The sequence below is a fragment of the Centruroides vittatus genome, unplaced genomic scaffold (genome assembly GCF_030686945.1).
Source record: "Centruroides vittatus isolate TY-2023 unplaced genomic scaffold, ASM3068694v2 contig_874, whole genome shotgun sequence".
Taxonomy (NCBI): domain Eukaryota; kingdom Metazoa; phylum Arthropoda; class Arachnida; order Scorpiones; family Buthidae; genus Centruroides; species Centruroides vittatus.
The window spans coordinates 2,658,923-2,686,060 of record NW_027122566.1 but is presented as its reverse complement, the minus strand read 5'-3'; the positions used below and the strand labels follow the sequence as shown (position 1 = coordinate 2,686,060).

Genomic DNA, 27,138 nt, shown 5'->3' with positions numbered 1-27,138 from the left:
ATAACAATTAGAAATTCATGTATGCAATGTGAACAAATTATGAATAAGTAAATCAATACAAATATTAATCATGATAATTATTAATTCGGTCTTCATTTTAAAGTCATATTTAGCTTTAACAAGATTTAATGGTCTAAAATGGGATTATGATACTTTGATTGAACTAGATTAAGTTTTGACAATAATTTGAATTGAAAATATGGGCAATTAATTATAATTCTTTACATAATACTCAATCAGGGCTGGACTTAGACTTGTGGCTTTAAGCTATAACATATAACAGATTATTCACTACTACTAAATAATAAATGTAAAAATGTGAGGTTCTAACACAGTCTTATAATGTGATGTGTTAAGCTGCAGCTTGTTTACCTTATGTGTTTGGTGTGCAAATCAGACTCTGCACTCAATAACAAATATGGCTTAATCAATTCTACTGAACATATTTTTATCATACTTAAAATATTCAAAATCTCATGAGTTGATACAATATAACAAAATTTTTACTTTATGCTGAAGCAATTGTTAGATACTAATATTTTGAAATAAAGATTTTCATTTTTAAGGCTTTCACTTCCTTTTCCTATAGTAATTTGTATTACTCACCCACTTCCTTTTTCAAATAACATTGGAAAATTTGAAGGTAATTATATTATATACAAATATGTTTTTTTAAACCAGCACTTTTAGTTTATATTGTTGATAAAATCTATACAATTTCATCATATTTTCTATACATTTGTGATTATTATTGTATGGAACACAGTACAATAGGATTAAATTTTATTATTTAAATATTTTTGCTTTATTTTTAGAATTCGATTGATTATTATAATTTCCATATAATAATATACAGTACATTAATTAAGAATTTAATTTTATCTGATATTAAAGTTTAATTAATTAAAGTTTAATTGTAATGTAGTGAAAATTTTGAATATTTATTTTTAATTAAAAATAAAAATTTAACATTTCCATTTTAAGATTTAATTGAAATTTAATTTAAGAGTATTCCATTTTAAACAATTAATTGAAATAATTTATTAATTTCTAAGAATTAATACAATGTTTATTTTATAAAATAATCTGATTCTTATTTAAACTTCTAATAATCTATCTTTTATAGTTATCACAGTTAATATAATTAATTAAGAATGTAATCTAGATTTAACTTTAGTTTATAAGAGAGAAATTAAATAATAATTTACAAATTCCAGATATTTGATGCATACTTTTCAAATTCTTAAACACAAAATAATGTAATTAAAATGACAGGACATTTTCTCTAAATTATGCGTTTAGTTCATATAGATACTTTCTAACTCCTTTCAATTATAAACTGCAAATGACTTATTCCCTTTAAAGAAAATTTTTGCATGTATATTTTTAAAATTGATATTTTATTCAATTCATTTGTACCAGAATCGATTATTTTCACAGAATTTAACGCACAAAATCACTTTATTTTTGTATTAACAATTTAAACATTTAAAAAGTCGATTATTTAAAGTCAATTTAATATTTTTAGCAACGTAAATGCAGTCTTTCAAGCGAAAAGTAGCATCTTTCGCAAGATATATTCTAATTAGAATTTTTTTTATCATCACTATACGTTAGAAACCATAAAATTTTCCTTTATTTTTTTAAAATTTTAAAGCTTCCTGAATAATCAAAGATTGTGTTTAAAAGTATTTTAATATGATAATAACTATAATAATCGATTTTATCATTAAACAACTTCGTTATCTTAATATTGAGACAAAAAAAATTAATTAATTAAACGAATTGAAATATAATATTATTTATCTGCTATATTATAATTTTTGTATAAATAACTTACAATATATCACTACATTATTGCCTGTACTGAATTAAACTTATGTTTGATTCATTTACAATTACTCCCGACAAGTTCAAAGTTTGATAATGTTATTTAAATATAAAAACGTGATAAATATATATTATTTACCACGAAATATATTCATATAGAAATACGTAAAAATTATTAAAATAGTGGAGACTTCATACGTGTTCTGAAACTATTTGTATATGTTTACGTTGATAGAAACTATTTCATTAAGTTATAATTGAACTAAACTATTCAGTAATTAGTTTTATATTTAAAAATATTTTTGTTTTTATAATATATAAACGAGCTTACCCTGTTTCTATTGTGTTCTCCTCCCCAGTATCACGAGATTTAACTTTAAAGTAAAAACTAGGCATCTCGCTGGTGGCAGCCTCAAGAGATAATGCTGAATCGCAACTTAACAGTTGCTCTATATACTGTATAATGGTTTCGAACAACGTTATTGTTTTAAAATTGTCTTATGTAAGTATCGCTTTATATATACTTCCAGATAAAATCTGTAAGTTTTCAATTATTATATAATTTATAAGTATTGAGGATAAATGATTTAAATTATTATTTTTTTTTTCAAGTTTTTCTACTAAAATAAAACAATGTTTACAAGAATTTTATCAATTGACCTTTGCACTTTATTTCCACTTTAACTTGTTATTTCTGCATTCTTCGACAATAGAATAATTCAATATATTGAAGGCGTTTGTCTGTTAACGGGCAGTCGTATGATAGTTTTTTTTTAATAGGAAATAAATAAAACGAATATTCGTTTATTTTTAAAATAAATTCACGCCTTTACTGTTGTGAATAAAATGTTTAAAAATGAACCTATTTAATTTAATTTTTTAATAACCAATTAGAATTATAAATATTGAATTTGATTATCTGTACTATCTTGCGCTTAATTGACGTTATGTTAATATACAGTACAGGGTGATTCGACAGTCAGTTAACTATCGTAAAGATTAAATTACAATTAACTAACTAAATTAAATGAAAAAATACACTTAATTTAATTTTTACACGTTTTTAACCATTTTATAAATGAAGAACAAGTCGATCTAAACAAAATTTACGATCCTTATTCGCCACCCTATATAATATAGCTTTCTAATTAATAAATATTATATTAATGCTTTTAATATTTGTACACGAATATTAACGTAAAATATGCATTACTGTTTAAATTTGTTAATTAATTAAAGATAAAGTAACAAAGGGAATGCAAAGTGTTATTAACACGACCTACCTGTCATATAAATGTGAGTATAAACGATGAAACTTTCAATTGAAACAATCTGAAAAAGTTTTAACGTCACTAATTAGGACATTAATTAGTACACAACAGTTTAGTATACGAAGCGTATAATGTTTTTTAACAAGAAAACAGAGTTTGCACATTCTAAATAATCACTCGAATCTGATTCATAGATTTTAAAGTTCGAAAAAAATGTTTACAATATGTCGCGCGTATCGTTCCATTTTATAACAGTATTTTTAAAGAGGAGCAAAAATGAAGGGAATCGGTGGAGGATCCCTATCATTCCTGCTCCTCTTTAATAATTAAGTAAAAAATTTAAAATATTTGAATAATAAATAAGAACCTTTTATTAACATACGGAAGACGATTGTACTGTGGATAGTTTGATAAATCACATTTGCTATCATGTTTTTAAAAGCAACGGTTTGAAGTTCGAACAAATAAATCTTAATTTTTTTTTTGTTATCGAGGAGGACTGAAGCCCCTGTAGCCTCTTATAAATCCACACTGATGAGTATCCCCTCTTATAGATCCACCCTGATGAGGATCCTTCGTCGATGTTGACGAATTTTTTCCTATCTATTCGTGTTCTGACATTCTCAATGTTGTTAAATACCGCTTCTCAATTTAAATGAACAGAACTTCATGCCAGCATTTCTACTGTTCGAATTTATGCAACATTGGAGGATGACACAGGAAAAACTTTAACCTTGATTCGTGTAACACCTTCATTCGAAGTAAGACAGAAATTTATGATTTGATTCATTTCATTATTAAAAATTGATAAGTCTATTGTTTAACCATTGGCATTTTTATAATGAAATGTCCCGAAATAAAAAATATTAATAATTATTACATTTAAGTTTAAACTGATCGTAATTACATTAAAGTCAATTTAATGATTAGAGTATTTTTCATTTATTTTAATTTAAAATTCTTACACACAAATTTGTTATCCTCTTTGTAATTTTAATTTTTCTCAAATTCTTTTGCGTTGTTTTATATACAGGATAAAAAATATTTTTTTATTTTAATTTTTTAAAAATCTGATCTTAATACATAAACTATATTCAGCTGATTAATTGTCTAAATCACAAAAACTTCGAATTACATGCATTATAAATGTATTTAGATTGATACAAAGAAATCTTAGATCAATTCAATCAGTTAGAAGATTTATTTTTTGCTAGTATTCACATACACGTTGATAATGTAAATTAACTTAGTATTGAAATATTCAACAGTTCGTTGAAATATACAACAAGTCGTTACTACATCGACAAAAACATTATTTTTCGTGAAAATAGTAATGTATTTTGTTTATTGGAAAAAACTGTAGACCTATAATTGGGCTGAGATTTGAAAAAAAAATTGTAGACCTATATTTATTTATTTAGCGTATGGCTACAGATCTAATTAGTAAAAGGAACAAAAAGCAGGGGGAAAAAAGAGCACAAATGTTACAGGTTGGCCAAATTACAGTCAGCAATATCTATAAACCTCCACTACAATTTGGCCAGAACACGTCATACCACAATTACCTCATCCTGGTGTCTACTTGGGAGACTTCAACAGCCACCATGAATGGTGGAAATACCGTGACATTGATCAAAATGGTAACATGGTAATTAAATGGGCAGAGAAAACTAATCTTTATCTTCTGCTAAAGTTGGATGCACCCTTAGGTCCAGCGCTTGGGGTCGTGAATATAATCCTGATTTGTGCTTTGTGTTTTTAGATAAAAATAGACAACCGTTACCAGCTACACACAGTTTTAAATCAGTTCCCGCATAGCCAGCACCGCCCAATAATTATCGGAATTGGACTTAGTATCCCTATAGTAAATAGTATACCACGCGCAAGATGGACTTTTAATAAGGCTAACTGGACTTTGTTCTCAAGAGATCTTGACAAATATTTGGGGTGGATCCCACCTACATCCAACAACTTTAAAAGGTTTGTTGGGGCACTGTTTAGTGTAATCAAAAAATATATACCTAGAGGATACCGCAAGATTTATATCCCCGGATGGAGTGAAAAAAGTGAATCACTGTATAGGAAGTTCCTAGAATCTGGCAATCTTGAGGGAGAAGGTGAATTACTTCAATAGGAGATGAATTACTTCATAACTTAGATGACGCCAGGCGCTTTAGATGAATAAACACTGTACAAAATTTGGATTTTACAAAGTCAAGTAGGAAGGCGTGGTCTCTGCTTAGAAGATTGGAAGGAGCAACCGTCAAACAAGGTAGAGAAATCTTGATTACCCCAAATAGTATTGCAGAACACATACTAAATATATCTAGAGCTCCTAGAGATCGAGAATTCACAATTAAGATTAAAAAAGAGCTTACGTCCATCAAAGCTAAATGTATAAATGATACAGCGTATTCACTACCCTTTGTTACTGAAGAAATCTCTGCTACTCTTAAACAAATAAAAGCTGGTAAAGCCCCTGGAAATGATGGTGTCCATCCCGAATTCCTGTTACACAGCCACAAGTACACTAAGCAATGGTTGGCTCGCTTCTTTACTTACCTTGTAAGTAAAGAATTTCTTACTGACATCTTACCTTGTAAGATGTCAGTAAGAAATAAAGGAATATTACCTTTCGTAAGAAAGGTAATATTCCTTTCGCTATGAAACAAACTAAAATCATAGCTATCTTAAAACATGGAAAATCTAATGATAGACCAGAGAGTTATCGACTTATCTCACTCTTGAGTGTGATGTATAAGCTTTTAGAGATACTTCTTTACAACAGATTAAGCAATACAATTTTTGAGAACATTCCGGTAGAGCAGGCTGGTTTTCGACCGAATAGGAGCTGTAGACCTATAAATTCCCACCATCATCCGCCTGCCTGTCATTCCTTAATCTCGAGAACGGAATTAGATAAATTAATATGGAGACAGACATGGAAAGCTAGGGCAGGAGGACACCGATTAACTATATACAATCTTCCGGTTTCTCTGGCAGTCACGTTATTTCAATTCAAAACTTTTCCCCTGAAAGCAGTTAATATATGACCGGCACGGCTCTATTGCTAGCTGGAAAGTATGATGTACAGGCGCAAGACACTACTAATTTGAGGTGGAGAACATATATTTTATTTATAAATAAGTATATGTACAAAATGTAAGCAGACATCAGAATGAAAGTGAATGTGAAGCAAAAGAATATGTGGATAATCAGTATGTTAAGTCATTTATATATTGAACTGACTTCCATATGTTCCAATAAGTCCTCAACATCAGCGGTCTTCAATCTTATTCTAGATTTCGAACGTCTCTTGAGATATGAAGATTTCAAACGTGACAGATGGCTCGAGCACATAAAAGCTTTTGGATTGACTTAACACACTATCCTTGAGATAATGCCATAAAATCGGAAGGATTCGAATCTATGCAAGGCATTAAATTCCGTTTCAATGCTTTCCGTAATGCAAAGCTCATTGAAATTGAGGCAGAATAATAAACAAATTAATATAACTCTCTGATTTGAATGATATTTAAATAAGATTAAGTAAACCTCATCGTTCAGTTGTAATAAAACATTCAATTTGGTAAACACAATGGCCCAAAACATCGAAAGGTATCTATTGTATTTAAAAGATGCGTTACACATAAACCTAATTTTTTTGTTATCGATGGGTTTCGTATTATTTCAGTAATTTGTTGTTGAATTGTTTAAAATTTTGTTTGTGTAGTTAAATATAAATTAGAATTAGGGACAGTGGGAAAAATGCCCTACTTAAGCTTAGTTATTGCAAGAAAATAAATATCATACAACATTACTGATTCTATTATCTATTACCACTATAATTTCAAACACACGCTTCTTAGATTAACGCTTCGTGCATAAGTTTCAATATACAAACCCATTGTAAAATGCAATCACTCACCCGTTTTGTATTATGATGTGGGGCACTTTAACCCGAAACCGAAAGGAGATACTTTCCAAAAACAATAATCAAATTGTCTACTTTTCATAGGCATAATAGTTTTCGTTTATATGTAATGAACTAAAACAGAAGCTTTAAATAACGTGATTCTCTTACAATAAGGTCAAAAATTTAACTTGCTTTCATCAATTTCTTCCACGGACGAATGATATCCGTGAAAATTTTATCACTATTAGCTTGCGCCAGCAACTGTTTAAAAATATTTTTCAATGGAATGTACCGTAAATTTCAGAAATATAACAAATGGAGCGTTTTGTCATTCGGGGCGTTTCACCCCGAATTACTGGCAAATAAGGACAAAAAAAAAAAAAAAAAAAAAAAAAAGCCAGAAGGCGTAAAATGGAATGAATTAGCCTTAATTTTTTGAAAAAAGCAGCAATCAACTTAAAACATGTATAAATCATATATTGTAGATGTAAAATAATTATACAGTAAGACCCTCGCTTAACGCTGTTTCGGTATTACGACGGTAGTATTGAAATTCCCCGAGATCGCACGCAGTGTTGGGATCAAGGCGTAATATCAAATTTTAAAGCTTATTATCTGCGGCGGACATTCCGACAACTAATTGATAAAACAGATGGAGCAGATAAACAATCCATTAGAGATTTTTGGAAAAACTAGAATATCATGGACGCTGTAGACAACATCAATCTTTCCTGGAATGAGGTGACCGAGAAATGTTTGAAAGGAGTATGGAAGAATGTATGGCCGGAGCTAAGCAAGGATGTTGACACAAGAGAATCCATTGTTGATGTCGACGAAATTGTCAAGCTAGCTAATGAAACAGGGTTGGATAATATAAATGCGCAGAATATTGAAGAATTATTGCAAGTTACAACTGGAGAAAGTTTTTCCAACGACGATCTAAAAGAATTAGTAGAACAACAGGTGCATGAAGATGACGAAATTAGCGTTTCTGAAGATGAGGAACAAAAGGAACTTTCAACGGATTTTCTAAAAAAAGTTTAGCCACTATAACGGAAATTATGGATCAGTTTATACAAAATGATTTCAATTTTGATAGAAGTTCAAAGGCAAGACGAAGTGTCATGGATGCGATGTCTTGCTATCGACAACTGCTTGCTGAACGAAACAGGAAAAGGCAAACGACGTTAGATGACTTCTTCACAAAGAAACAAAAGATGTCAAATGAGGAAGAACCTTCCTCATCACAAACATAACTTCTTTACTCGAACTTTTTTTTTATTTTCATGAATGTTTTATGAATAAATTTCGATATTAGCAATAAATAAGTCTATAATTAATGTAATAAAAAAGTATTTAACAATAAATGTTACAAAATAAAACAAAAAAAACTGATAAATTTTCTTATTCTCTGTTCTGTTTCACGTATCCCCCTTATTTACATGTTAAGATGACCCCGTTTAACGCTGTTTCGTTTAGCGCTGTCATCTAGGAACGCATCCCCTGCGTTAAGCGGGGTCTTACTGTATTTAAAATGGAACGAACAATTATTTATTGTGACATGGTCACAATGCCGGGCTGAATTAATCATATTTTTAATGCATTTAATTTAAAATATATGTTCTCCACCTCAAATTAGTGGTGTCTTGCCAGTGTACATCATACTTTTCCGTTAGCAATGGACGATTAGTGATTTGATTTGGAAATTCAAAACTTAAATCTTGAAGATAAATTAATCAAAATTTTTACTATCACGCAGAAAATAGACGATAGAACATGCTGTATAACAAAAAGAAATGGGATTAAAAGCTCTTTTGTAATATCTTTTCATTTACAAAAATCGAGTTGAAATACCATCTTCAAACACGTATCCAGATTTCTGTCCGATGATTGGATGTAAATTTTTTCGGAAGTTTACATAACAAACGTTAATACATTTTATAATGAATAAATATGATATAATTACAATAATAAAAACCAATTTTTTTTCCTTCTATAATTTCATTTTTGATTTTTTTAGAATTTAATTTTACATCATCATCATCGTAATTATCTGTAATTATAAATAAACGCCATTAGAAAACCGTATGAAATTATTATTTCTTTAGGACTGTTGCTTAAATTGCAGAGTATCATTTTCTTGGGCATTCATAATACTGTAATTGTGTGAAAACCTTTGCGAATGTAAAATAATGTCTAAGTACAGTACCATAATATCTTATTTTTCACATAAAGACAAAAATTTTATTTAAAAAGTCACATAGATTTATTTATTTTTGTATTGTCTAAAACTTTACATTATATTCTATATTGTTATTGTTAAAAATTCTAGTGATTTTATTCTACAGTATTTGCAAATCATTGAAGTAAAAAATAGCGGAAAAAGAGTATATTGTATTTATGTTATATAAAGATGTAACAATCCTCAGGAGCTTATCCATGTGGCAGTTATGGTGCTGTACCACCCCCTTGATACCAATGCAATCAGTTTGGTTACTTAAAAAAAAAAAAATAAATATAATAAGGCATATTTTAAGATTAATTACCTAAAGTAATTAAGGTAATTGAGTAACATTCTCCAAAAGCGACAAGGACACGTATCTTAGTCCTCTGAATCTGACCTGAGAAGCATCCATTTCCTTAAAATCCTGGATACTCCACTAACTTGATATTGTTTTATATAAGCCTGGCTCCATGCACAAAGCAGTATCAAGTTAAACATATATTTAATTTTTTTCAACGTTTATTAACGAACAGATCTGAATATTTTTGCGTGTAAAAGTACATATTTACCATCTCACGAAATAAAGTAATAATAATCTGATAAACGTTTGCAGTTTAATTATATTTCTGGTTGTAGAAAAATGATAAAAAATTACTCTAAACATTTTATTTATATTTAAAAATGAACAAAATTGACCTTCATCTGCATATACAATAAGTAACAAAAGTGTATTAAAGCAACAATGCTTTCATATTAGCCTTTTTTGAATCTCTCCGACAAGCATTACTAATTTTATCTTCCAATTATCAAGTCTTCTTCCTCTTAACGTTATTCCCGCACTGCTTCGGGGTCTGCTTTCTTGAATGCTTAGAGCAAACATTCTTAAATTATGTACATATATATATATAGAATAAACATTTCAAAAAATGCCAGATATTCCTTAAACTTTTTTAAATTATAGGATACTCAATAGTAGGCCTATATTTTATGTAAAACTCTTGAAAGAGTAATATTTTCAAAATAACAATACAGTACCTACAATAAACATACTGTTAATAATCCAAAGGTAATATCCCACACTCAGATCAATTATTATTCATTTACATTAATAAATTATAAAATAAATAAGTTTATTATGTATACAGTTGCTGTAAGTTATCTAAATGACAGTACATTTTAAGAATTACAGTAATTTAACTAAACAATACATTTACCTGAAAAATACTAAGTTATAAATCTGTATTTATGTGCGGATATGATTTGTAATGTAATGTCCATTAATTCAGACCACCATTCATAAAGTTAGCTAAACTGAACATCATTTAAAATAGTAGTAATTAATAAGAAACCAACTGAAATATGCCTGCCAACTATAATTTCTTCAGTGAAAAATGTTACAATACATCTGTGAAGTTTTATTGGCAAGTATGCACTGATTACAATAAAATAAAATTTGAATTTTTTATATCATAATGCTTTATTTGGATAATATATATATATTTAACAATTTTCTGGAGCTCAAAAGTTGAAGATTTGCAATAATTTTAGATAATTAGAGGAATTAATCATCCTGTAATTATATGAGTAATACTTCATAAGCATGATAATGTTACTTTAAATTAACATTGCAGAATGAATATTTTATTAAAACTTTTTTTCTAAATAATGTAGATAAAATTTTTAAAAATTAGTTACATATTGGACTTTCTTGTAAGTCCTTAGTATGGTATTAGAAAAGGTTTAATAATTTATTCATATAATATAAAATTATAATTTGTGACATTGCTATAAACACTAAACATTAAAAATTTAAATTCATGTTAAAATAAGTTGAAAGAATGACTATCAAAACTTTTAAAAATTTCAAAATAAAACAAACACATTAATATGAAATATTGCACTATTACTATAAAAATACCATATAAATTTTAAAATGTCATTAAAATGGAATGTTAATAAAATAATTGATGCAGTTTACCACTGCATCAATTATTTTAATTTGATATAAGTATAAGATTTAGAAACCATGGAAATTATTACTTAATATGAACAGGAAAAGGACTTTTAAATACACAGTATCTGAAAAATAAAGTAAAAATATTTTTAAAAGTTTTATTGAAAAAAGGCATTAAGAAGGCCTTTTTAACAAGCCCATTATGGGATCAGTCAGGCCAACGATACAGTAGCTAGGCAGTGGGGATAAAACCTAACATATCTGGAATGCTACCAAAAAATTCCTGGAGATTTTCAACCCATCTGAATTTGATCCCAGGTCCTCAAAATGATAGACTGCCTCCTTATTAAGCATTTAGCCACTAGAATTTAGTTTTCATCACATGAAACAGTACTTCAATATTTTCCTTCACTTTTCAAAACTAATAAATTTCAACAAAAGTTGTTTTTATTGTTTATGCAATGCTTATTTGGTAACAAAATTCCTAGAAAATGTTTTTATGCTGTAGTTATGATTCCTTCTATTGACTAGAACTTTCAAATATTGTAAAGAAATGATTTATAAGACACGTGCATGATACTTGTAGAATGAGAAAAATTAATTGGCATCAAAATTGAACATGTTGAAAATTACATAATGGAATTACTTCTTCTGATCTATCTTTTACAAAATTATTTTAAAAACTGAAATTGATGAGATGAAGAGTTTTCACTATATGTCACTCTGAAGCAGTTCCGTGATAATTAGGTATTATCTTTATGGATCTATCATACAAGGTAAAATAACTACTTTTTTTAAGAGTATTATTTCAACAGAAATGCATTTTGTGCTATGTCCCTCATCAGTCCATTTTGGTTGATGTTTACAATATTTTTATGTATAGGAAGAGTACATTTAAATTTCTGTTATTGATTTATAAAATCTGGACGAGATTGAGAATAAAAAAAAAATACTATAAACTATTTAAATGTATAAAATAATATATAAAAAATTAAAACTTTGCTTACTATTAAAAACTGACTGTAAAAATGGATAAATAAAATAAAAATTGGTAAAAAAAAAGGTAAAACTTAGTAAAAAATTTGAAAACACTAAAACAATGATCTTACACTGTCTATAAATTAATTAATAACACAGATTTAAATGTACAGTACTTTTCCTTTTCATAAAAATAGTATAAACATCAACCAAAACATACCTACGAGATATATAATCTAAAATGCATTTGTCGAAACAATGACGACGACTCTTCTTTAAAAAAAATTTTCCCTGTATGATAGAGCCATGAAGATAATATCTAATCATCACAGTACTATTCAACATTCTGAAATTTCTTCACACAACATTAAATTATGACTGTACCATCTACAACTATTTATTGTACGAAAGAACTGTCACTCTCACAATGGGTATGGACAAAGGCTGTCTTAGTGTCTGTAGGACAGAAAGAGAAAAATAAGAGATAGGCTAGATGACATTTTTGTATAAGAATAACATGCAATTCAAATAGTAATCAGTCATTTATTACACAAATATTTAAATCTATTATTATATTCAAAAATGTGTTAACAAAAATTATTATATTTTATAATTTACAAAAATAATGTGGTTAAATATATAAATATTTTATACAATAAAGAATTAATCAAAGGGCAAAAATAGGTGAATATGCCAGTGAATTTTTACAATCTATAATTTTTAGTCTTTTCATATTATAATTAGTTTCTATTTAATATATTAAATAAAATAACTTCTAAAAATTTATTTTTTATTTAGTCTATACATTACTTGTTGAAACAATTAATTAAAAGCTAACATTTAAACAAATTATTTGATTATTTATATTTATCAAACAACGTAATTTAAAAATATGAATTAAATATGATAAACTTTGAATTCAAAATATTTTATAAATGAAGCAACTGATGAATTCATTGAACTTTTCTAATGGTATGCATTGAAGCAAAAAAAAATTATATTGTAATACTTATAAATAGCAATAAATGTATTTTCATGAGTACGTAATGATTTGATTGATTGAAATAGTCTTATAATTAATTTACACACAATGGGATCTAACTAAATACTCTTTAATGACATCTGTTATTAAACTGATTTTATTTAATGTTCATTATATAACTTAACAGCCTTTAAAAATTGTTTATTGTTTGCTATGCAAGAAGACTACAGTTAGTCTTAAAATTTTTAATTTGATTATTTGAGCAGTCCTAAATTAATAATGCATATAATCTTTATTCTTAAATTCTGTTCATAATTTCATTGAATTAAATGTATCTGATAAACTTATTGTAAAGTTAGATGCATTAAATTTTAAACAGTGAAAAGATGTATGTTCCATTTACTTTTTAGGAAGAATGTACACAGACTATGCAAAATCTAGACAAAGGAATTGCTATAACCTTCTCCCAAAGTTTAAATTGCTTTATAGGCATCACAGTTCAACTATATATGCTACTATAATTCATGTTATAGCAATTCCTTCATTTGCATTCCTGCGTTTGAATAACCTATATATCTACCCCATACAAAACAAATCAAACACAACTTATCAATGTTTAAAATTTAATGCATCTAATTATACTCAATTCATGTATGTATGTATGTAATTATAGCTTTTTAAAAAATATATATAAGTCATTTGACAAATAGTGTAATTTATGTAATATTTGAATCAATTAAACATGAGGAAAATACAAATCTATCTATGACCAAAATTTATGAACTGGCTGTAAACATATTTATAATTTATAAAATAATTAACAAGAAATTTAATTTATCATATCAAAAACTAAAGTATAGATTAGCCAGATAAAAATTAAATTTAACATTGACTAAAAGATTTTGTACATAATTAACTCAAATAATTAAAATATCATTTCAGTTGAATTTTAGTAAGTTCTACTAATATTGCAGTTAGTTTTTAATCATGTTCAAGTGACACAAATAAAATGATTTATTATAAATATTTTAAGTAAAATAATTTCATAGAATTTAAGCATACAATATTCAGTGTGTATTTACAATAATATGAAAATGTGAATGATATGTAATAAAAACATTACTTTCTAAATAAGATCAACCTTACCAATAACCAAAAATTGATTATAAAATAATTAAATTTAGCACTATGGAAAATAGCTAAGGATCATTATCTGTTGCTAATAGCAAATATGAAGTTTTATTCAAAATAATTATCATCCATTTTATTATTTTATAATGTAAGTATTTAGCAAAATTCTGGCAATTGTATAAATAAAATTTGTGTGTAAATTTGTTTTCATTATAATAAAGGAAATTAGAGGCAAAAACCTCCATTTTGAACTATATGTAGCACAACTCCTATAGAATGCAAATGATTATATAAAGCAAACTTAAAAACTATACCTTAGCTTAATGAATTTGGAAAATTTCAATTAAGGGCTAAAATATAAACAAATTCATGCAATATACAATTCATAACTACATAAACAGTATGACAAGACAAAGATAATTTAACAGAATATGACTTGGAAAAACTTCTTTGGAATAGACAATATAACTCTTGATTAATTATTTGGTTTACTTTTATATATTTGAGGCAGAGTGTTAGCAAAGCCTCTTCTATGTGGCTTATAAAATTGCATTCAATCTCAAAATTTGATTGAATTTGATAAGAATTGTCATTTTCCGTTAATTGAGATGAGGAATCCAAAAATATAAGAAGTCCATTTAAATGTAAAAATAGGGGTTCACGACTTCATTTTTGATATAAAGTGGGATCAAAGCGACAATATCTGTCCTTTCTGATGTGACTGAACATGTCTACAGAATTTAGGAATCAAAAATAAAAAACATTGCATGTACCTAATGGAAAATAAGCACAAAAAATGAACAAAACACAAGAACAGAACAATTGATGACGATTGTTTTGTTCTTGGGTTGCCTCTCCATATTAACAAGTGCAAAAATCATCTCTCCCGTGGCTAGCAGGTATGAGGATAGCTCTTTTGTGGCAGAAAGTGGAAAGTTTGCCTGTTCATGACCATCAGGTGAGGATCCTCTCTTCTGTACCTAACAAATGCAAAGATCATTTCTTTCTTTCCAGCTTTGCCTCAATTCTATTTCAATACAACAAAGTTGTGTGACGTCCTAATTTTACTTATTTCTTTGTTAAATCTTTTTAAATAACAGTATCTTTCATACATATCTTAATATATATTATTGTAATAATTTTTCACAAATTCTTTGTTACTATTTCATTAGAAAATATATGTAATAAGGCTGCTTATTTTGTCAATCACATTTCTATAAAAGCATTAAATTAATAGAACTTCATAAAATTCAATCAAACTAAAAAAAGAGAGAGATTTAAAATTTAAGACAATTACAATACTGTCAACTTAATTTTAATAATAGTCAAATTAAATTTTGTAATTTGAAGTTATGTTTTGAAAGTAGTATTATAAAGTGTATATTTAATATATAATTAAATCCTTACTCCAAAAAATTGCAAACCACTATTATAAATTATTAAGTCACCATATTAGAAAAACATTAATCTCATATTATTTTTAATATTCTTTATTGCTCACTACTTAACTTTAAATAACGAAAATAAATTTTAAAATGAATTATTTGATAATGACCGAGTCAACTGAAAAATTAATACTATCACCAGTTTAACTTTCTTTGGAACATATGAAACATTTTCCTTTAAACAATAAAATTTTTTAGTCAATAATTTGAAAAATATACAATCTATTTGTATTGTTTTCTTATAATTTTTCATTTACATAGATTAATTCAAAGAAGAACAGAACAATTATACATTGAAAGTAATCTCAACAAAGTAACATGAGTTCAATTAAATTTTTGTGTTTAATTTACTGATCTTCCAGACAAAGATGTCACCCAAATCATATTTATTATATTTATGAACCTTCTATTTAAAATTTATAATTTTTTCTTTGATGAATGTGCATCATGATGACAATCATTATTATACAGAATAATAAATTTTCATGTACAAAATAGGGATATTTTAAAACTTTAAATTCTAATATCATATTAATAAGGCTGATTTGTATTATGCCACAAATATATCAAAATAGGTCATTTTATTTCTTGATCAAATTGACATTTTGAAGTAATTCATGATTTTGTGCACAAATTTTAAAGATGTATATTTCTAAATAGCTTGTTGTGCTAGAAATTAGCATTCTTTGTACATATTTAGATTAACTTTCATATTTCTTTTATTGATTATTCCTAATAAAAAAAAAATTTTAATCCCAATGTTAGACCATTATCCAGTTATAATGAAATGCTTGATTTTGATTTTCTAAACACAAACTAATAAGGAAGTTTTTAGAATATATTATATTGTGTAGATATGTTAATGTAAAAATTTTATGATGTAAGATAAAATAATATATTTATCATTTATTGAAAATTTCAATTTATATGGAACAAATATAAAGTCAAACATCACAGATCTAATAATTCATTTTGCTATGTAACCATATTTTTACAAAATTAACAAACAAAAAAAAAAAAATCATCACACAATTTGTATAATTACAGTCCTTTTTGTATAAGTTATTACAGTCCTTAAAAATTATAGCATTTTTATATATAAGAAAATAGCTAGTCATCTTTTAAAGATATCAGTACCTGATTTTAAAACATTATATTTTATTTGAGATAAAAAGAATTGCTTCAGAGAAATAACATACAATAATTAACAGCTCATCATATTTTTTTTATATATATAATATATATATATATATATTAATTAACAAGTATTATTTTAATTCCCTAGAAAGTATGTGCTTCAAATCATAACCATGTCTTCATTTTCAAATCACTGAGTTTTATTTGTGAACTTTTTTCCAAACTGAGAACAGAAAAAAGATGTTGAAACATGAGGTAAGAAGATGCAATTTATAGCAAATTACCAGTTCTACTTGCAAGATTAGTTCTAGATTATTTCAGCTTGAAACTGAACTTGAAACTCAAGACATGGAAACTGAAAAAGTTAAATTTCCAAATTAAACCAAAAGAAATTTTATTTTAAATAATTTAGAAATAAAATGAAATATTACTATACATAAGTAGTTTTCTGTAGTTTTTTTTATTTTTAACATTATTTTATCATTAAAATAAAAGCCAACATTCTTGTGTATAATATTTAAATTTGAAATATCAATTTAACTATAATTAAGTTATAACAAAAGATAATTTCCAATAAATAAAATTAATTATGGGTTGCTTTGAAATTTAAGTACAAATATAATTCTATCATAAATAATAATATAATCAAATAGATTAGAATTATTCTAGGTGGCAAACTGCTTCCAAAATTTTAAACAAATATTTTTACTTGCAACTCTTCAATAATTTTTTCTCAAACTTCACATCATTTAAAATAATTATTTCATAATACATTTGAATATATTATAAAATTCTTAAATTAATTTTTGAAAACATTTCTATGAATTTTCTAATTCTAATTAAAAAAGTAATTCAACATTACAACATTAACTTTATTTTGTAAATAGTGTAGAAAATCAGGAAATACTAAAGATGTATATAAAAATAAAATAAATAAAAAATATATAATAATATAAGAATAATATAATATTAATATAATATAAATAATAATAATAATAATTATTATTAATAATATCAATAATAATATAATATAATATAATATATATATATATTATATACTACATGCTGTATGACAATACTTACATACTATTTTACATGCGTTTTTTGATTGCGTTTTAATAGGGTACGTCAAGAGAATGTACACTAAGAAGGGATTTTTTGAAATTCCCCCCACGGGGGAAGTGTTATACATTTATATATAGATACATTTTGAGCCACAACAAACGCGTGCCGGGTCAGCTATAGTATATATATATATATATATATTATATTTATTTATTTATTTTTTCTATATTATATATAAAAAATTTATATATATTTATTATATATGATCAGTAATTCTCAAAGTGGGGTCATGAAAAATATTTGGGGGGGGGTCGCTGAAAAATTGATGCCAAATCATTTTTTTTCAAATATTTTATAAATTTACTATAAATTCATGTTTAGAAATAGTAGAAATAAAAATATATAAAATAATTTTTACTTAAATAAATTGCAAATATAAATAATAAAAACAATATAAATATTTAAATACGAGCCTAAATATAATATTCATAAATTTGTGCGCTATTGGGGAATCCCCCGAGTTCCACTCTCCGCCTAAACTATGATAGAACAGCGTTGTCATTTGGAACGATGTTCATTAGCAGCGTTGCGTCTGTAGGCAAGTCGACTTAGGTAGAGCGTCGATTATCCGAAAACCGATCAACCGAAAGCGTTTCAGTCGGCAAATTTGAATTTCCGCTAGTGCTGTGGTGCTGCAATATTTGGCTATGTCTTGGGATACTCCGATGTTATTTTAGTTGATATGCGTTTTTAGCTGGCAGCCTGGTGCGACCATGACAGGGTACTTAAGGATGCGCCAGTATTTGAACAAGACTTTTTCCCATCGTGAATGGTAAGTTATGCTTGTTTTTCTGAGGACTGTGTTGTGCTGAATCGGAACGTTTTGAGACTAGATAAACTTCCGAAATATAATGTTTTTTGTTTTTATATTTTTCAATACATTTATTTTGTTTGTTAAAAATAAACAAATAATTTTTTAAAAAATTTCGTTAGTCTTAACATTGACAAAAATTCAACGCAAAGCGACACGCAACAGAGAGAAATTTCAACATGGAATAGATTAATTAAACAAAAGAAATTAACTCGTCCTGAATTTAAATTAACCCCCCTCCCTCCGGGATGTTTTTCTACGCATACTCATTCTTCGGGGGTCCTTTGAAATTTTTAAGTGCAAAAGGGGGTCGCGGACGAAAAAGTTTGAGAAACACTGATATAGATTATTAAGAATATATATCTACACAACTATTCTATTTAAAAAAGATTTATTTTTTCATCATATTTCAATGACACACACACATTTTTCTGTATTATATTTTTTCTTTACTTTTAGATTAATAAAAGTAATTTAATTGAATTGTAATATCTTACTGGATAATTACAATTATAAAAGAAAAAAAATCTCATTTGTGTTTAATGTAGTAACTATCTATGGAAAACATTGGCCAAAAGAAACAGATAGTAATCAAGTTTTTTAAACATTTTATATTACCTGATATTTTTTTAAGAAAGTCAATTGTCACTTAACACAATACAGATATGAGCATTTTTGACTATTGGTTTTTCATTAAGAATACATTACAATTGGACCCAATTATGCACAAAACTAGAACCCTCAACAAACTTCGACTAAGTAAATCAACATTAAAGTTTTTCACTTTCAAACAAAATATAGACTAAATTAATTGATAAGCTTTTTAAACTGTTAATAGCAGCTGTAAGGTTTTGTTGTTTCTGTAAAGTGAAAATTGAACAATATTGAAACTTATACAATTTCAACCCATTTTTGTATATTTGAGAGTCTGGACGTTTTGAATAATTGGGCCCAATTGTATCTTATAAGGTTGAAATTTATAATTTATATTAATGCAGTGATGAGCAACCTTTTCTGGATACAGGCCACAAGTGAACTTCATAGGCTTCTGATGAACCACATGCAGTTTCTTAGAGAGTTGCAGGCTTTAAGCCAGCAACTCTAAGTAACATCATACCCCATAGGATATATGCTGATATGTAAACTAGTATTATGTAACAGTTCCGATTTTATACTTTATATAATTAATAAATAAAGCAAACTAATTGTATAATTCTAATAAATGTATTCATTTTGTAAATGTAATGTGAAGCCCGTGCGATACTCGAGCACATGTGTTAAAAATATAAAAATGTCAAATCAAGGGATCAAGCTTTGATTCCGAGGCTCGTAGAAATTGGAAGAAAACCCTAAATAAAATTGGGAAACATTAAAATTATTAATCGAGAGAAAAATGTTTTTAACCTTAAAAAAAGATGCAGCGCTGATATTATGTATCAGACTTATAAGAATTCGAAACAATTGAATACGAGCAGGAGTTTCAAGTTGCGATTAATATCCCTTGATCGGATTAAAACACAGTGTTGAATTTTAACCTTTAGTAACTCAAAATGGTCAATCATCTGCCCTAGATACAGGAAACTGACCAATCAGGAGCTGGAGATCCAGGGAAGAGAAATCTTATAAAAACCTGGATCTCAAGGTCAAAGCAGACTTGTCTCTGCCTCCCCTTGTGAAGACTTCTCCCAACTTCTGTCTGTGTTAACTACTGTTCAGACTTTCCCCAGCTAACTATAATCAACTGTCCAGACTTTTCCCTGCCTCTACAAGTGGACACCATCCGATTGAACTTCGGGCTTTCACCATTCATCACAACCTCCCACAGTCGAGCATCAACTGTCTGCCCTGGGGCCAACAACCGAACCATCAAGAGCCACCAGAAGACAAGACACGCAAGTCACACTAGATTGTAAGACTTAGTGTAAATAAACGGGTTTGTTTGTCACTGCAGCTATTTGCCTCACTTTCCTTCACCCCACATACGATAAGTCCTGACATTTGGATATCACGAATTCGGCAACCTCACAGTAATAATTTTACAAAATCATGTGAAAACGGACACCAAGAAGAGAGGAACATATTTTTTGGCAGATTCACTTCCTTTCAGAGATGACACAGCTTCATTGTGTATGTCACCCGGAACCTGTGGCAGAAATTCATCTATTGGCTAATTATCATAAAACATTCAAAAAAGGCTATGGAAAAAACCCAGGAGAGAACCCCTAATAAAAAGGAGGGGTCAATGAGTCAAGCGAGGTCTTCCAGCTATCCTTGGTCGTGTGTGTGTGTGTGTGTGTGTGTGTGTGTGTGTGTGTGTGTGTGTTGCCGCTCGTCTCCGCTGCCGCAGATGCCGATCACCAAATCAACCTACCTACTGAACTATTTCACTAAACTATCCTACCGAAAGCTTAAGGGAACCGTGTGGAACGCTGAACTAACGAACTCTAAGGAACTTAACGTCGCCCAAACTTCTATGTCAGAAAGAGTACTTATCCTCGCATGAAGTTAATGTAAACTCTTTCTCGTGGTTTAGGGCCACGTAATGGTGTATTCTAACCTATGTCCAACATGTCCAATTTCTCTTGGTTAGGTCCCTACGTACCACCTGTAAATTGTTGATATATAATAAACGGATATTTTATTTTGCAATAAATAGTGGAGTGTACTCCTTCCTGAGTTCTCTATTTCTGCTTCCATTCCGAATCCGGTAGCCTACATTGTGATCGCTCGCGCGGAGAAAATACGAATTTAGCGACCGCTTAGGTTTCTGTGTCTACCTAGAAGACACTCGTTCGTCAGGACTGACACTACTGTGTCTACCTAGAAGACACAGTAGTGTCAGTCCTGACGAACGAGTCATTGCAGTCTTTGCCGACGCAATGTCGACCCTTCGATCCCATGGTGCCGAAGCATAGGGGGCGCTTCGCGCATTGTCACAATTATATAATTTAAGCTGATAAATTTTACCAGGAAAGTTTAGTCTGAAAAAGTTCATCACCACAAATATTAGATTAATTAGGGTTACGTGATAACATGAGGGGGAAAAAAAACAGAAAAAATAAAATTATATTGTCAAAGCCCTCAAGGGCCATATTTTAGGATCTTTTGGGCCATGTGCAGCCCATGGGTTGTTCATCATTGTACTAATGCAAAGAATATTTCTGCTAACTTTTAACCACCTTAATTTAAAACTGTAATCAGCAATTTTTGAAAATTAAAATTTTATCAATATATAATTAAAAACTTTTATATAATATATTTATAAATTTAAACGATATATATTCCAATTACAAAAAATATATAGTTTATTTACCAGAATTTCTTAACCTTCCTGTCCAAAATCATCCATAAATTGACGAAGCTTGATCATATCGTCATCATTAACCGTTGGTTTAGAATTTGCTAATGAGAGCAAAACATCACTCTACAGAAAATTAAAAGAAATTTATTATTAAGTTAAAACATTAATGAATAGTGTTATACAGTATGCTTAAACATATCAATATGTGAGTACAATTTGGAAATTTACATACATAAATAAGATTTGGCAATTAAATTTCAGGAATATATAAAATTAAAACAATAAAAAAGCTTTTAACATTGTTCAAAATAGTCTTCTTGAGAAGTTACACATCAAGGAAACATTTCTTAAATTTATTTTAAAAATGTAGTAAAACTTAAACAACCTTGAAGAGATGATAAAAATAAAAAAATTCTTTTTAAAATCACATATAAGTGCAGAAGAGGCACAATGATAGAACAAATGTTTTATGATTGCAAAGATCTTAACAGAACTAATAAAGAATAAAGAAAAATACATTATACTGAGAGAAAAATTATCTCAAAACACATCTATGGCAATTGGCAAAATAAAGATGCTTTGACAAGGCAATATCTTTGCAATATCATGTCTGAGAAGCTTTTATTTAATCAAAATATAGAAATGTAATACAAAATGAAGTGAAATTTTCTCAAATCCGTCAACATTTCATAAATTGCTTCTTTTCATCATTTGAAGTTATTTGATTATCAGATGTAACAAATTCATAAACTTAACCAACCATTTATTATGTTTAAATCTTTGTTAACTATCTATGAATTTATCATCAGCAAGATCCTTGTGATCTTAAAACGTCTTGCAAACTTTATTTTAAAGATTTCTAGAAATAGCAAAGTGACAGAGTAACATTATCATACCCTTGTTTTATTAATTTTTATATTTCAATTACATTTCTAGATAATTTGCAACAAATTAATGTTTGAACTTTGCATATGAAAATCTAGATAAGAAGGTCCAACCACAAGAATTAAAAAATTATAGAAGTCTCTGGATCAATAGATTCAGATTTATTAAATAATCAAGTATTACTCAACTTGACAAAAATAATAGAATGCATACAAGACACCTCTAACGCTGAGAACGACTAATCAATCACTGTTAAATATCTTCATGCCTTAATTTATGAATCTCAATTTTATTGATTCACTAGCAAATATGCATGTTGAATTTCAATGGGCTTTCACTTTCCTGGCTCATGTATATAACACAGAAAAATATTGAAATCGTGTCAAATTTGACATTCTGGGTCTTTTTGCAAATCTCTACATTTTAAGATCACCTGAATCCAAAAAAGTTAAACAAAACAGAAAAAAATTCTGTGGATGTGCGTGTTTTGGTGTCTATTTTAATATCACAGAATGGGGTAATGATTAAAAAATGAAATTTGGCATGGCAACTTGTACATAAGGGACATTGATGCTATTAAATTTTGGAGGTTAAAGGTTGAGGAGATGGAGAGATAAAGCCAAGTGTCATATCTTGAGTGGAATTGGATCACCAGATTCTACAATTTTTTATAAAACCCATCTTGACCCTCAAAATTAAACCTTTTGCCATTATATAATAATTAATAATAAACAAATTTTTTTAAACAAAATTTCATAATAAATGGTGTCTTAGACCATTTTAATTTTGTGTTGGTCTTAGTGTTTTTGCCAGGAAAGTTATGCAACTTGCTGCTGGGCTTTTTTTTAAATAAAAAGGGGCTTGGGCTGCCCCATTCTTTTTCTTCAACCAAACTCCCCATTTACTTTGCCTCTTCACTTATTCCTATGTGGGCCCAACCCCTCATGCTTCAGCTTGCTTGTTCCTGGGGCTTTATCCACTTGTTTCCAATATCTAGATTTGTCACCAATTTAACATCACCAATTCATTTTCATATTAATAATTAGATATAATACTTCTATAGTGTAAAAATAAAAAGTTAGTAAATTCACCAAAAAGTATATCTTTATGATTAAGTTGAAACATTGAAAATATTTAGATAATTTAATAGTATATAAATACATATGAAATCAATTAATTATCAGAAAAATTCTCAATCAGAATCAACAGAAATTTTCATGTCATTTGTTGAGAATTAATGCAGGATAATCTAAATATTAAATTAAACTTTTCAAAAAAAAAAAAAAAAAAAAAAAAAAATGGTACTATTAAAACAAAACTTTCGACAGGACGTTAAATATAAGAAAATAAGATACTAATAGTTTATTTATTTGAACATAGATAACAGATAAACTTTATTTTGAATACAAGCACAACTTTAAATCACATGCATAGATTTTGAAAGTTGTTTTCAAAGCAGTGGACAAAAGCTCTGACTGTTGTAAAAAATTTTGATGTAAAAGTTATGACCATTCACATCATATACTTAAGAACTTAAATAATATAATGATATTCTTATAAGGACACAATTCCTAGAATTTAATTCTGATTGTGAAAGAATTGTCAATATTAACCTACAGTCATAATCATGCATAAGTCCACTGATTTTTCATGCACAAATAATTGCCATTTCTCAAATTTGAGTACTATCTTGTGATGTGTCTTCTCTGTATATGCCAAAGTTCAAGATCATACATTTAGTTTAGAAGATATGGTTTTGTTTACAGAATATTGTCCTTAATCCTTCTCCCATACAAGGCCTCCCACTCCCAAACTTTGTGATAGCATGGGCTAACATAAAAACAAGTTCAACTGGAAATAAATGATGGAGGGCTGAGGTGTTTTTCAGGAACAAAAAATAATTTTTCTGTATTTTTGGCATGAAATAGTCCCAAAAACATTAAAATTGTTGAAGGCCATAGTGCCCCAGAAAATCTTATAAAGATGTGCGTTCAAAGTCTTAGAACTTGCAGACCATGCCATTATGCCATGTATAACTGACATAGGCTATATCCATGATGTCATTACTATTACTTGCAGCAATCATGAGACCTCCATGATGTAATTTTTGATGACATCAGAGTGAAAAAATTATCACTTTAAACACCATGATATGACAGTATAGAAAAATTGTATGCAATTTGTCAATTTGGTGAAAAAAAATGCCTGCAAAAAATTAGTGGCACAGAAAATCATTATTGTATGCGATCATGTTTTAATGCTAACTACAAGTAGTTTTGAATTATCCAAAATATATATAATGTAAACAATTATAGATAAAGTAATATAATAATAAACATATTAACTATAATACTGATATAATAAATTTACCATTGTAACTACAGGTTCTAATAGTTTTTCACCAGGCACATCCATCCATGACATTTCAATAGCTCCAGGAACTCCAGGAGAACAAGGTGTTAATAAATCATCTACAATAACATTTGGATCAGTTCGAGATGGGCCTCTAACCTAAAAGTTCAATATCATCATCATTATTTAATGAAATATTATTAATAATACCTGTAATGGAATAAATTACTAATTATTAATAAATTTAAATTCATATGATATTTCTAAAGAAATATTTACAAAATTTTAAAATATTTAAGGAGTAAATTTACCCGTCGAAAATGTGTGGCTGTCTGTACTTTTCTTACAGGTTGCATTAAAGCATCTCTTACAAGGACTGATATATCTGCTCCAGAGTAACTATCAAAAATAAAATTTATTTTTAGACTATCTAATAACATGCAAACAAACAAAATATTATCACAAATTTAAACTATTGTTAAATTAAAAAATATCGGCTCTTACTTGAGATAATTTTATAAACAAACAAATTTCTTATGAAATAGTATTAGGAAATAAAGACAGAAATTTACTACTGATGAGCTGATAGAAGTTTATGGAATATCTGATTAACAAAACTAATTTTTCTTTTTGGTATGACAATTTCAAGAAACTGATCAATGTGTTGTATCATCATCATATTAATCAGTTTAATATATTAAATGGATATGAATTATAATCTTTGTTTTTTTTTCTACCATGTTGGCCACAAATAGATGAATAATTTGTTATTTATTAAAATTACATTAACCACTCAGCAGTGAGGGACGTATATATACGTCGAGGGCGATCGTGTGGCAGTGGTGAGGGACGTATATATACGTTAAATTATTTTGGGGGTATCACCAGAATCTAGCCAAAAACTACCGCAAAAAAAAAATTCACATAAAAAATAAATTATGTAACAATAAAAAAAGACTTTTCTTTACTAGACATAACTGTTTGCAAATACTTTTTCTAAAACGGAAATGAGAAAAATTACGTGAAAAAATACTTTAAAAATTTTTCGGATATATTCTCCACTACTAAGGGATAGAACCATACCTGACTCTCCCACTGCTGAAAGGTTAACAACTTATATAATAACAAAAATCGAATAATGATTCTTTAAAATTAAGCAATAATGAAAAATATTGGTCATTTATATATTTGCATTCACTTATTTAAGAGCTTACTACTATATATAGTGGAACCTCTCATAATGAGTAATTCACATAATGAGCAAAACAAATTGTAAAAAATGACTTGCTTAATGAGTGACATTTCGCGTAATGAATGATGAGGAGAGGGGAAGTCTTCAATTGCGGGCATGTTACATCAGTCTGTGTTTAGCACTCGTTCCACTAACATCTTAGTGTTGCTTAGGATCACATATTTTTCCAAACTTGTGTTCAGACATATTACATATAAACATCAACAACCATAGCCCATTATATAATAAACATGCCAAACGATATTCCAAATTCTTGGGCTATGCAAAGGCTATAATTAAATATGAGAAATTAAATAATTTGACTAGAGGTAGGCAGTTATGCTGCCATCTTGTATTAAATTTAATGACCAATTCCAAATTAAATTTTGATTTTTTTTTGTTTTCTGCAAATCAAATGGTTCATTCCATGTTAGAAGAAAAGATGTTGATGATTTATGTTCTTTAACAATGTATATTGTATAATTTTTTTTGAATAAACATTATAAATAAATTATTTGAATATTTTTTTGGCATGGAATGCATTATTGTATTTTACATTAATTTA

General features: G+C 27.9%; 2 protein-coding genes across 4 annotated transcripts in view; both read right to left on the bottom strand.

The window, feature by feature from the left end:
- Positions 1 to 2,289, bottom strand: part of LOC136982917 (AP-1 complex subunit gamma-1-like) — a 77,465-nt gene extending 75,176 nt beyond the window's left edge. The window contains exon 1 of one of the 2 annotated variants that reach the window (XM_067279482.1): positions 2,162 to 2,289. In XM_067279482.1, the coding sequence (XP_067135583.1) occupies positions 2,162 to 2,226 (65 nt within the window). In that variant the 5' untranslated portion in view covers positions 2,227 to 2,289. The remainder of the gene's footprint in view (positions 1 to 2,161) is intronic. The other variant, XM_067279484.1, reaches the window with a different exon arrangement.
- Positions 2,290 to 9,892: 7,603 nt separating this feature from the next.
- Vps4 (vacuolar protein sorting 4) overlaps positions 9,893 to 27,138 on the bottom strand; it is a 52,726-nt gene continuing 35,480 nt past the window's right edge. Inside the window, exons 10-13 of one of the 2 annotated variants that reach the window (XM_067279476.1) lie at positions 25,654 to 25,741; positions 25,361 to 25,501; positions 22,118 to 22,228; positions 9,893 to 10,108 (exon numbers count right to left, since the gene is read on the bottom strand). In XM_067279476.1, coding sequence (XP_067135577.1) covers positions 22,127 to 22,228; positions 25,361 to 25,501; positions 25,654 to 25,741 — 331 coding nt within the window. In that variant the 3' untranslated portion in view covers positions 9,893 to 10,108; positions 22,118 to 22,126. Of the gene's footprint in view, positions 10,109 to 16,850; positions 17,224 to 22,117; positions 22,229 to 25,360; positions 25,502 to 25,653; positions 25,742 to 27,138 lie in introns of those variants that run through there. The other variant, XM_067279475.1, reaches the window with a different exon arrangement.